We start from the raw sequence: 14,090 nt of genomic DNA on the forward strand, positions 1-14,090 counted from the left end.
TAATATTAATAAGGCATGTTTTAATGCCATGTTTTGGAGTAGTGACATATCTGCGCTTTGCATAATGTATTCCATTTATTGTTTACATGTAAGGATTCAATTTAAATAACTAAATAGGATTATTTCATATGCACACTGAGTAGTGATGACATACAAATATGTAATATAATGTAATTCATTTTAATTGGCCTGATGGCTTAGAATTATTGTAAAGTTGATTAATAAAATAAATAAATAAATAAATAAATAAAAATCATGTGTTTTTTTAGAACAGCTATATCTCAAGAATGGTTCCTTCTAGGGAAAAAATTATAAATATCAAACTTGTAGATAAATTTTTCTGTCTACAATATTTACTTTAGTCGCTTTTTGATTAGATCAACCGTTATCAAAAAATAAATCCGAAAACCTAAAATCCATTAAAATTTGACCTTTGACCCCGAATAACTTTTTTGCACACATGGGATCGATGGGGACTTTTAGGACGTTGCTTCTAATGGCAAACCCAAGCTCTCCACCAAATTTCAGCCTTGTGGGAATTTTTGCTATTTCAATGTCTATTTTGACCGGACTATTCCATATTATAAACCATTCACCTCCCATAAGAAATGGAACACTTCATTAAAACACAGAATTGCTTTTAATATTCCATTGTCATCACAGTTGTTTTGTTTTATTCAAATTCACATTCTCTGATTTACTTTTTCAACAAGAGGGGAGCGGCGAAAGGTGTGGCTACTGGAGCAGCATAGGCGGCGGGAGCAACAGCATAAGTGGCTGGGAAGGCAGCAGAGTGGGCAATGGTGTGGGCATTGTAGCTGGAGGCATAGGGAGCAACATAGGCGGCACTACCGACAACGGCAGCTGCTGGGGCAGCGTGGTAAGCCAATGGAGCGGAGTAAGCCAAAGGAGCAGAGTAAGCCACTGGAGCGGTATAAGCCAAAGGAGCAACTACACCGGGTTTAGCGGCAGCAACAGCCAAGAGGGCGAAGAAGCAAACAGCGATCTAAAAGATAGAGAGGAGAACAAAGCAAAGTTAATAATTTATTCCCAGGCAAATGTTGCAGAAGATAAACTTACGAATTTGAACATTTTGTTGGAGGTTTGTTGTGGTTTGTTTTAGTGACAATTTAAAATTGATAATGAATGCCGTAGTGCGCAAGTCTTTTATACTTAAATCCAAAAATGTGTCTTGAGACATAAATATGCCAAGCACATGCTTGTTTGTTATACTTATCTTCATTTATTACTGAAGTAGGTAGATTATTTGTGGTTTTGATTCTGAGTGATTAACAGACGTCCTTGTACAAAATACCCATTTTAGTTTGACGTTGTGATACATAACGGTATGCTTGCTTTTGTAAAGGGTGATCCATTTAAAGGTTCCTTCCCTTTCTTTAAATAAAAAATCATTTGAAAGAACATTCGATGAATTTGACTTTACATATTCTCACAGGAAAAAATCTAAAAAATCTGGTCTTTATATTTTTTTCCTAGAAGGAACCATTTATGCGATATAGCTGTTCTAAAAAACACATGATTTTTATGCACCTATAAGGGAAATAGGCACATATTCTGACGAACTGGCTAAAATAACCGAAGTAACCGGGTCTGTTCCCCCAAAAAATATATGCTTCCTTGAAGAGCGATATTATACCTATCTTTAAAAAAAAATCCAACAAAATCGGAGCGTGTTTAGTAGAGTTGTTTTATGCAGTCATTTTATGCAAAATAGCCCATTTAACCCACATGTGTAAACGGGAACGACCCCAACGAAAAGTCTGCGATTTTTTTAAGTTTTGTCCGAAACTAGGGTTTGTAGCGCTTATTACGGAAAAATATAATTTTCATGGGCGGCGGATCCTGTTTAAAGACCTTGTTAGACCCGGTTCTACTTAACCCATTACTGCAAAGTGGATATCGTTTGAAAGCTTATGGAAATACTTAACACATTGACCTTTAGATCGCGATATTTCGAAAATTGTAAGTCTTTTATAAAAACCATGAAGACTATTCTTGTAGATAATTGTTAAATCTACAACTTTTACTTTAGCCGGCTTTTGCTAAGTCTTACAGTTTTTAAGAAAAATTAAAAAAAAAAACTGAATAATGCCTCCAAAAATCACCTTCGACCCGAATAACTTCTTTTGCACACATGGGATCGATGAGGACATTTAGGACGTTGCATCTAACGGTAAATCAAATCTATCCACCAAAATTCAGCTTTGTGGAAATATTTGCAAATTTCTCCCTTATACGCATGTCTATTTTGACTGGGCTATAGTCGGTTATCACGGCGCAATAATGGTCGCCATTGACAATGAAGTCCTAACCGGCATCATTTTCAAGAAATAGGCTCCGACGGAAGATTTTCATTATATTCTACTGATGTTTGTAATTTTATTTTTATACCCTCCACCATAGTATGGAGGGTATATTAAGTTTGTTTTTCCGTTTGTAACGCATTGAAATACTCATTTGCGACCCTATAAAGTATATATATTCTTGATCAGGGTAAAATTCTGAGTCGATCTGTGCACGTCCGTCCGTCTGTGGTAATCACTCTAGCATCCACAAAAATGGAGATAGAACACTGAAATTTTGGGAAAATGCGTCTTTTGTTTGCAGGCAGGTCAAGTTCGATGATGGGCTATATCGGTCCACGTTTTGGTATAGCCCCCATATAACGGTACCCCCCGATTTACGGTATTTTGAAGTTTTTAGCTACATTTTCAGACCGATTTAGCTATAATTTGACATTTAGGGCTCTTAAGCGTCACTAAACTTATATAACAAAACTTGTGGACATAGGTCCACGTTTGGTATAGCCCCCATATAACGGTACCCCCCGATTTACGGTATTTTGGCGTTTTTAGCTACATTTTCAGACAGATTTATCTATAATGTGACATTTAGGGTTCTTAAGTGTCAATAAACTTATATAACAAAAGTTGTGGACATAGGTCCACGTTTTGGTATAGCCCCCATATAACGGTACCCCCCGATTTACGGTACTTTGGCGTTTTTAGCTACATTTTCAGACAGATTTATCTATAATGTGACATTTAGGGTTCTTAAGTGTCAATAAACTTATATAACAAAAGTTGTGGACATAGGTCCACGTTTTGGTATAGCCCCCATATAACGATACCCCCGATTTACGGTATTTTGACGTTATTAGCTACATTTTCAGACCGATTTAGCTATAAATTGACATTTAGGGTTCTTAAGTGTCAATAAACTTATATAACAAAACTAGTGGACGTAGATCAACGTTTTCGAATAGCCCCCATATAACGTTACCGCCCGATTTCAGGTATTTTGACGATTTAAGTTGCATTTCTAGACCGAATTAGCTATAATTTGATATTTAGGGTTCTTAGTGACCAAAAAACTTATATTCGAAAAAATTATGAACATAGGTACAAGTTTTGGTATAGCCCCATATAACGGTACCTCCTGATTTTCGGTATTTTGAGATTTTTACCTACAAGTTTTAACCGAATTAGCTGTAATTTGAACATTTGACATTTGAAGCTCTTAGTGGTCACCACACCTATCCACCAAAATGGTCTAAATATTGGGAAAATGTGTCTTTTGTTTGCAGGCAGGTCAAGTTCGATGATGGGCTATATCGGTCCACGTTTTGGTATAGTCCCCATATAACGGTACCCCCGATTTATGGCATTTTGACGTTTTTAGTTAAATTTTCAGACCGATTTAGCTAAAAATTGACATTTAGGGTTCTTAAATGTCAATAAACTTATATAACTAGTGGACATAGGTCCATATTTTTGAATAGCCCCCATATAACGTTACCGCCCGATTTCAGGTATTTTGACGTTTAAATTCACATTTCTAGACCGAATAAGCTATAATTTGATATTTAGGGTTCTTAGTGACCAAAAAACTTATATTCGAAATAATTATGAACGTAGGTCCATGTTTTGGTATAGCCCCATATAACGGCACCTCGGTATAACAAAAAAAACTAATTAACAAAAAAAAACTAATTGATTTTGTAAAAGAAAATGCAAAACAACAACAGCATAAAAATAATTTGTTAAAAGTAACAACAACAAAAAATAGGAAAGTAGAACTCGTAAAAAATACTATTTAAAAATACAATTAATTTGCTTTACTTCTTCTCTTATATTGTCTAAATTTAAATTAAACTACGAAAACATATTGCCACAGCTTTTGCAATAATCAATTAAACTTGTTTTAACCACCACCACAAACAATTAATGAAAATATGTACTACAATTTGAAAACAATGTATGTATTTATATTAAATTTCCTTATTTAATCCTATGTTTGGTTTATTTTGGTTTTGTTTTATCTTATTTTTGTAAAGACTTTTTGTTTCTTTAAAACACACACACACATCTACATGAAAATGCATTTCTTTATCACTTTTCTGCTATTTATGTCAAGGTATTTCTTCTATATATTCCATTTTTCGTAATTTCTTATCTTATTGACAATGTCTTTCAATGAGACTTGTTTCTAATGGCAAAGGTTTTATTACAGTGTATGGTGTTTTCTTCTTATTATTATTATTCCTCTTTTTTAAATAAGAACTATTATTTAAAAACAAAGCTAATTTATATTTTACGATTAATTATAGTTTATAAGTCTAGAATCTGTATATTTTTTATTTAATTACATAATTGTTGAAATGCGCAAATATTTTATATTGTTTTAGGTTTTTTTTCGGATCAATGAAATAAATGAACAAAATCTTATAAAACGAACAAAGGTAAAAGAAAATGTGTTTTGTTTTATTAAAAGCTTACCAGTAGGCCTATTCTGTAACTTTTGTCGATTCAAAAGTTGTTAAAATTTCTTTTGTTTTTGTAACAACTACAAAACAAACAAATGAAATTTGACCTGTTCCCGTACTTTATAAAGTGGTAAAAGTCGTAAAAGTTGTAAAAGTCGTAAACGATTTTCATATAAATTTTGTGTACGGAAACGCAAAATGTGTAAAAGTGGTAAAAATTGTAAACACTTTTTAGTTCTGGAACAGAGCTATTGTTGTAAAATAAAGAATGAGTAAAGTTGTTAAAAAGTTACTGAATAGGGGGGCTGGAACGCCAAAAGAAAGTACTACAAAACTCGAAGGCAATGTCAAATATGCTGACTTCCGTATTGCAGATGCTTTGCAAATGTCCGAAAATGTCTTAAGTATTGTATTTCATAACGCCGCAATACTTAACAAATGCGAAGCTATGTCCTTCAAAACGTGACAATTGCGCATTTTTAACACAGGTAAAAAAACAAACATGTATCATTTTTATTTCTGATGCATTTTAGTTACATTTCCCATGGGCCTAATTCTCGCATACGTCATCGAGTTATTTCGATCGACATTTTCAGTATTTGGATTACGGCATACGTTGTCGAATGCACTTTCGAGTGGAATCTTGCGAGTTTTTGCCACACATTTGCTGTCGAAATGATTATTTTTTGTGTCAAAAAACGAACTTTTAAGTCCAATTTACATATGCACATTAAATGATTTCGTTTTACGAAATCCTAGAAAGAAATGAAGTGTATTTACATCTGGTTTTTTTGCGTCATTTGCTTACGCACGCAATCGCACATACACACGGATACAATAACACATACACACGCACACAATAATTTTAATTCCGAAAAATAAGAATTTCGCAACACTAATGTTTACCAAATAACATGACTTAATTTAAAATTAAAACAAGTAAAAAAGTATCAGTCGGCTTTGCCGACAGAGATATACCCTCAGCCTGTGTAAATTGGAACACTTTTTTCACAAAAAACTTGTGTATTTAGGGGGTTTCAAAATTTTGGTCGTATGAACCGACAAAAATGTTGGGGGTTATCATGAACGGCAATTCCCCGTGTATATTTTTTAACTTTCTCCCTTAAGTTGCAACGGCGGAAAAACAAAACTCACGGGAAAATTTCATTCATGATAACCCCCGTTGATTAGGATTAAAGTTCAAAAATTTTGCGGAAAAGGTACTTAAAGGTATGGATCGACATAGACCATGGGGGTGCCATAGGGGGTTTTTTACAACCTTCGGGCTGTTTTCTCAAGAAGTATGGACTTGCCCCTGAAACAACTTTTACCATCGTAATTGAGGCAGCGAATGTAAGTTGCTTCAACAAAAATCAAAGTGATTCAATAGCAGGTCTTAAAGTGAACTTATCCAAAAATTTGTGTGGGAGGTACGGGATGGAGTGGACAAATATAGTCCATATTCGAACCTGATCTATATCTGGTAGATATTCATAGCGATTATGAATCTTCACGTAGGGAGCTACTCACAAGCGAGTTGCAGTTCACTTTCACCTGCTCGAGCTATTATGATTGAGCAGGGAGGAGCACAAAAAGTGAACAAGGGTTGACAAGTCGGAAAATGGAAAATAATGGCGCGACTTGTGAACCCTTGAAATAATAATTTGTGTTGCCATACCGTCATTTTTTGCACAAATAACTTTGAGATTAATTAATTCTTATTTTTTGTATAAAAAATAAATAAATTTTCAAATTAATAAACATTTCTAGCAAGAAAAATGTCAGTTATTAACAATCCACTGTAAAAGAACATGGATATTGGTAAAAGAAAATACAACATTAAAACAACATGGCAACATCTGTAACAGCTGTTCTTTTGTTTTGGCAGATATGTGAAAATTGTTTATTTACACTGAAGAATTCGTGAAATTTATTGGAAAATCGTAAAAAAGTCAACAAATGTCGTTTAAAAACGTCATTAAATGGCTACAATAAGTAAATGTTTAATGTTGCATTTTGGGTGATAACAGAAATGGCAAATTCTGAGGAATACCAAGGAAATGAAGTGGAAGTTGTGTTTAGCACCATCTCCCATTCTTTCCAAGACTGCGACCCCAAAAGATCCAAATCGTGTACATTACTCTCTCTAGGAATAACAATTGCAGACATGGGTTGCTCCTGATTGGGTCCTTGTATAGTTGTGAGCCGCTTTATGCAGAATGTACCTTTTTGATCTGTCCATACCTGAAAACTCGATTTAGGCCTTCCTTCACTGATACATACCACGGGCAACGTTTTAGTTACAGTGCTTGCTCGGGCATTACCGTGAGATAGGGATGGCTCTCACGGTAATGCCCGAGCAAGTACTGTAACTAAAACGTTGGTGGGTTGGCCCGACACACTAGGTCCATCAAGAATGATCTTCACGTTCTAGAGAGGGAAGCCCAACCATACTGGATAGAATCCCTTGCTCAACAAGCATTTCAAGTAGTTTTTGAATAGCTTTCACATAGTCGCAGGTTCTAATGTATGTTCTAATGTATAGTGTGAATAAAGTCCACAACAAACCAGAGTAGTTTTTGCTCAACTATACTTGGGATATTGCAGTCGTCTAAATTCTTAGGCAAATATTGATAGCACCATGCACAGCACTCTGCGTCTTTTAATGGTGCGATGCCAAACCTAGTCATATAACTCCAGTGGATAGTTACATGCCATTCTTGGGAACTGAAGGTAGACCCAATTTTGTACCAAATTCTGAAAGAATTCAGAGATTCAGACCGAATTCGTAAAGAACTCTGAAAAATGTTAGCGGTCAATGTCCTAAGCTTTAAAAAACAAGAACATTCGTTTTATGCAACTATAAACATTATGGTAGAAATTTATAATAATGATATTTCTTTCTTTTCATAAGAATAAAAACAAAAACGCCCATTTGTTTTTAAATTTTTAAGTTGACCTCAAGCCAAATTAAAACCAAAGAAAATAGCGTCCAAAGGTCAACAATAACCTCACACATAAAAAATCTCTTATTATTTTTTGTTACTTTCAACCTAAAATACAATTAATTATCATTACAGATACAAAATATTCGTATTTTTTAAAATAAATGTTCACACTTAAATTTTTTTGTTCAACTCACTTTGATTTCGGTAGTGAGAAATTTCAGCAGAAATTTGCCTCTTTTTCTCACTTTTTTTACATTTGTAATAGCTAATTTTTTCACGAACGTGAGGTTTTGCTCACCCTCTTGTTGTTATAATAAGGGAACAGTGAGAACATAACATCACTCACGGCGATATGATGTTTATAATAGGGGAGGAGGCGAGAAAGAGAAAACTCACGGTGAGAGGCCGTTCATAATTGGGCTGATTATGAGAATGTGGACCAAATCGGTCACTCCTATCAAGAGTTATCGTGCGCACAATTTTTCCGAATATTTCGAACTTTTGTGGGGTAGGTACCTGAAGGAGTGGACCGATATGGCTTATCTACAAACTTAAAGTATGTTTGGAAACAATATTACGAAGACAAAATTTTGGCCGGAATCGGCATTTCCGTTCGAGAATTATCTGGCGCTTCCACCCATAAACATGGTGTCATCGGGTTTGTTTTTCAACTTTCAGTCTATTTTTTCAGGAAGTATGGACTTGCCCCTGAGGAAACGTGTACCTTCGTATAGGAGACAGTGAATACAAGAACACAAAACATTGTTCCACAACATCCCATACATGACAAGGGAGACTTCTCTCATATCAATGAGTGCACCCCGATTCATATTTAGCTCAATGATATGGGACCTACTGTTTATCGCCGAGTCCGAACGGCGTGTCTTAAGACACCACTTGTGGAGAAGTTTTTCAAGGCTAAAATACTCAGGAAATGTCGCCAACATTACTGAGGGGTATTTTGCCACCGTTGAGAAATGTTTGATGGTTCTTGGCAGGGGAATCGAACCCCCGACCTTCTGCGTGCAAGGCGGGCGTGCATACCATTGCACCACGGTGGCACCACGGTGAATACAAGATGTTACAACAAAAACCAAGGCGATTCGAGAGCAGGTCCTAAACTGAACTTTTCCGAAATTCGGTTATTCCCTACAAGAGTTATCGTGCGCACAAGTTTTGCGATAATTTTTGAACATTTGTGGGGGAATGGACCTGAAGGAATGGACCTATATGGCCCATCTTCGAACTTAAATCGAATCTGGACAAATTATTTCGATACCCAAAATTTGAACCGAATCGATTGATCCGTTCGAGAGTTATCGTGCGCACCAGCCTGCCAGACAGACGGACGGACATTGCTAGATCAACTCAAAATTGTCTGAAACGGATATCGTACAAACATACTTGGGGTCTAAAACCATTATTTCGATGAGGCACATTTTTGGTCGTATCAAAGTGTAAATACCCTCTTTAGCCTAAAGCAGGGACGCGCTTTTTTGCAAAGACAGTATAGTGAGGGCGCCCATTGAGCTTTTTTTTTTGCAACCTACAGCGTAAGTGAATGAAAACAAACAATAAACATCATGTAGTTGTTGTTTTCTTCACTTATACATACACACATACTAAAACATTGATGGAAATTCTTGGGCGACGCTGGCCTAAAGGCTGAGGGTATAAAAATATAACTTTTGCAAGTTTGTTTAACCATTTATTTACACTTTTGTCATCGTTTGAGTATTTTTGTTTTTCTACAACACACAGAAACAAACAAAGACATCGTAAAACAGTTGTATTTTTTGGTAGTTTATGACGAAAAAGCAGGGTTGCGTATAACACTACGCAACACTGAAAATGCAAACAACTTCTAGTATGAATTTTTTGAAAGTACATATTTAGACTACAAAAACCCTAGTAGGGTTTTGTCCTGTCAGATCCAGTTTATGGCCTCATCTAAACCGAGCTAAATCTACACTTTTTTGCATTTATCAGGCCTTTATCTCAGAAACGAATAGGAATTTGACCTTGCTGTCTTTAGCAATATTGTAGCCCTAAACTAGTAGAACTTATCTTTTGAAAAAACGACATAAGAAAAACCCCATCTAGACATTAAAATCTATAAAATATAGAAAATTTTACATAATTGCTGAAATTCTGGTCAGTATCGGCTAAACTATTGGGAGTTTGAACCAAGTAACCCGTTGCAAAAATCTTCCAAATAGAGTTCTCAACAATTCTTTAGAACAATCTGAAACTCTAAAATGCTTACTTCATGTTGTTTCAGCGGTATTTTGCATCATATCTTTTACAACACGTATTTCAAACACAGTTCACACCAACAGTTTATTCTCGCATTTCGGATTTCACTACATTATTGACATTTTTATTAAATCGTCGTTGAAAAATGTACTGAAAACAACGGGAGAGAGGAATTTTACAACAATGACATGTTCTGAAGAGTTGTGTATTACATTTCAGGGAATATCCAAAATAAAATATTCAGAAAAAATTAACGGTTTTGGAGATACGGTGCGAAATGTATAAAAATTTTGGTATTTTTGCATATATTTTGAAATTTGAGACAATAAATGTTGTTTCTCGAGTTCATTATTTCTCCAAATATTTTATTCTTGTCCTTATTTACAAAATTGCTTCAGAGGTCAGAAGAAGATTCGCATTGGTTTCAGAGATATAGCCCCGAATTTCTTTAAAAACTCAATATTTAACCATGTTTAGATGGGGCCATAAAATCCGAGCTGGATCTGAGACACTAAAACCCAACTAGGGTTTCTTGTCGTTTGGGTCTGTACTTTCAAAAAATCCACAGTTCGAATTTTTTGCACAAGATCACCTTAAAAATGTTGCACAGTGATATCAGAGATGTAATGTATAATACTTATGACCAAAACCAAAAAGTTATCTAGCATGACAAAAACATTTTTGTAGCAGGAAAGGAAAAATTAGTTCACACAAACTAAAATGTAATGAAACCCACTTATGTAGTACTACTACTTCCCTTGTTTAACCGCTACGTTATTGAAATTTTTACCAATTTCACACAAAGGTTTCAGTCCATTTAACCCGCTAAGTATTATCTGATCTTCACGTTGGTTTGTACGCTTCTTCATCATCATAAACTCATACTTTGTTTAAAATTTTGCGGGTTATTATTTTGACCTACAGAGCCGCTACAAAATTGGTTAAAATTTTGTTTTTGGTCCATTTCATTCCCTGAACATTTCACGATCATCACCAAAAAATAATCAAATTTTATTCTGGCCCGAACCCAACCTCCTTAAAAAATTCTTTACAATCGGTCCATAATTGCGGCCTTAAGCTTGTTTACAATTTTAAATGGAAGGACACACATCGCTAAATCCCTTTATGTCGTCGAGATTTGAATTTTGGCATACCAAATAAGGGGTCTAGGACGAATATTTCTTGGTGTTACATAAACTTTTGGAGAGACAATATGTAGCATGGGATAAAAATGTGGTTCTATACACAGAAGCCATTATATATTAGGCAGTAGGCCCGTTATCTAGCAAACACTTTATTGCAATTTACATCAGAGGAAAGGTCAGTAGTTTTTTCCCATATGTTGGCTACTTTGCGAAATATATATGTCCTCAAAGAATTAAAATAAAATTTTTATATTCTTCATACAAAAGTAATGGTCCATTTCACCCGCTAAAGAATATCAGATCGTCATTCAAAATTGTAGGCATCTTTTTCGACCTGTACTCTTACCCGGTGCAAAATTTCGTGACTATTGATGTATAATTGCGTCTTCTAGCGAGTTTATTATTACACTACAAACAAATAACGGAATATATTAGGCTGTAACTCTGTTATCTGATCTTGCACACCAACATAATTGACATCAATTGAAAGGTCAAGCGTTCCACTTTCAAGTATATCTCACATGTCCGGAATGTCACTTCCAGGAATTAAGATATAAGCTGTATATTAAAAATTTTCACAATTTTCACAATTTTCACACAAAAGTTTTGGTCCATTTAAGCCTCTAAATATTATCCGATCGCCATCTCAAATTGCAAGCTTCTCCTTTGTGATATACTCTTACCTTATTTAAAATTACACGTTGATCGGACTATTATTGAGACCTACAGAGCCGCTAGAAAATTGGATAAATATTATGTTTTTGGTCCATTTCCCCCCCTAAATATTTCACGATCATCACCAATAAGAATAGGGATCTGTTCTGATCTGAACCCGACCTCCATACAAACTTTCGTGACGATCGGTCCATAATTGCGGCCTAGAGCGTGTTTACAATTTATAATGGACAGACGGACAGACACACATCTCAAAATCGCTTTATCTCGTCGAGATATGAAGATTGGTATACCACATTGGGGGTCTCTGACGAATATTTCGCGGTGTTACATGAATTTTTGCCAAAACAAACTTATAATACCCTTTTCCACATTGTGGTATAGGGTATAAATATTTGTGTGTTTTTTGGCAAATTTTATGTATATATTTTCTTGATATTTGAAATTTGATGGAGATTATTTTCGTCTTTGACGTCTTCTATCTAGAATGAAGTTTTGTGGGACAAAACTTAAGAAACTCAGATAAAGTACAACATTAACGTTAAAACGTGATTTTACTTTTGTCAGATTCCTGGCGTTTAGGTACGATTTAGAGTTCTCGTGTATTCGTGGACCGATAGTAAAATTTTATGACAGATAATTTTGTAGAATATTTTGATCTGATACGATCACCTTTAAAGGAGTGTTTTAACGTTTTTGAAAAAAAGGGACCAAAAGACACGTTTAGTGACTCGCATGAGGGTTAATTTTTTCATAAAAAGATACCCCGCATTGTTGTTAGTAATATTGCCAAAAACACTTTATACCTAAGCTGCAAGGATTCCAATTTTTCAAAACCTGTAGAAATGGGTGAAAATTGCCACGCTTATTTAGGTTACTTCCCGACGTAAACTTTCATGTCCTCTTTCATAATCTGAACGAATTTTCTCGTAATTATTTTTTGTGTTGTACAGTGTTATCGACAACATTTAATATTGTTACATTACGTGTGACTTTTGCATTGGTATCGTTTACGTAACATCCGGTTTTGACACATTCCTGGCTTAAACATCTAGATCAACTAATACATGCAAATGCTTAATATTATTATCTTTATTTTTTCGACATATTTCCTAAATTAATAACCTCAACGTTAACTTTTAACATTATAACGTAGATTTATATGAGCAAATGTAAATAAATGTGTTATAAGGTTATTCGTTCTTGACATGCATAATAATAGTAACAATTATTTTAAAGACCTCTAAGAAGAACCTCCCGCCTACCACATGCATAACCAACAACACATCGCTCTTTGACAATGTACATCGTCGTTAACTTGACAACAAATTTGAATGTGTGCATTGCATATTTATTGGCCAATACACAGTTCAAGTTTTTTAGTATAAAAGTCTAGCTCACTTGGGCATTCATTATCAATTTTAAATTGTCACTAAAACAAACCACAACAAACCTCCAACAAAATGTTCAAATTCGTAAGTTTATCTTCTGCAACATTTGCCTGTGAATAAATTATTAACTTTGCTTTGTTCTCCTCTCTATCTTTTAGATCGCTGTTTGCTTCTTCGCCCTCTTGGCTGTGGCTGCTGCTAAACCCGGTGTAGTTGCTCCTTTGGCCTATACCGCTCCAGTGGCTTACTCTGCTCCTTTGGCTTACTCCGCTCCCTTGGCTTACCACGCTGCCCCAGCTGCTGCCGTTGTCGGTAGTGCTGCCTATGTTGCTCCCTATGCCTCCAGCTACAATGCCCACACCATTGCCCACTCTGCTGCCTTCCCCGCTGCCTATGCCGTTGCTCCTGCTGCCTATGCTGCTCCAGTAGCCACCCCCTTCGCCGCTCCCCTCTTGTTGAAAAAGTAAATCAGAGAATGTGAATTTGAATAAAACAAAACAACTGTGATGACAATAGCAAATTAAAGACTATGCATCGTTTTCTTTAGAATTGAATGGTTGGACTTGGCTGAATGATTGAATAATTACAGAGAGTATTTTGGCAAAGTATGTATTAAGATAATGAATGGTAGGCATTTTCATGAACAATATTGGAAGTTGTTTATTACGTAGGATACATGCGAGCATATGTGTGTAGATGAATGGTAAACAAAACATGATCATATTACAGCGATTAACTAATTCGGGTGTCACATGTTGATTCCATTATATCATACTAAATAGCAAATATAATAGTCTCCAAAAGTGAAATCCATTAGGAAGTTACATAAACAAAATTACAAAAAGCTAAATAGAGGTATATTGTGTGCCAAAGTTACTCGAAATGGAAG

General features: G+C 35.2%; 2 protein-coding genes across 2 annotated transcripts; one reads left to right on the forward strand and one right to left on the reverse strand.

Annotated features, from left to right (window-relative positions):
- Positions 1-697: 697 nt before the first annotated feature.
- On the reverse strand, positions 698-1,092 carry LOC141402988 (uncharacterized). The gene is made up of 2 exons (XM_073985118.1): positions 1,081-1,092; positions 698-1,006 (listed from the first exon to the last, which is right to left on the reverse strand). Exons 1-2 carry the CDS (start codon positions 1,090-1,092, stop codon positions 698-700), a joined length of 321 nt encoding a protein of 106 aa, XP_073841219.1.
- Positions 1,093-13,251: 12,159 nt separating this feature from the next.
- On the forward strand, positions 13,252-13,668 carry LOC141402989 (uncharacterized). The gene is made up of 2 exons (XM_073985120.1): positions 13,252-13,285; positions 13,360-13,668. The coding sequence occupies exons 1-2, from the start codon at positions 13,274-13,276 to the stop codon at positions 13,666-13,668; spliced, it is 321 nt and encodes a 106-aa protein (XP_073841221.1). The 5' UTR covers positions 13,252-13,273.
- The last annotated feature ends 422 nt before the right edge of the window (positions 13,669-14,090 follow it).

This window comes from Musca autumnalis, unplaced genomic scaffold (genome assembly GCF_047663935.1).
Source record: "Musca autumnalis isolate F117 unplaced genomic scaffold, ASM4766393v1 scaffold_4, whole genome shotgun sequence".
NCBI lineage: Eukaryota > Metazoa > Arthropoda > Insecta > Diptera > Muscidae > Musca > Musca autumnalis.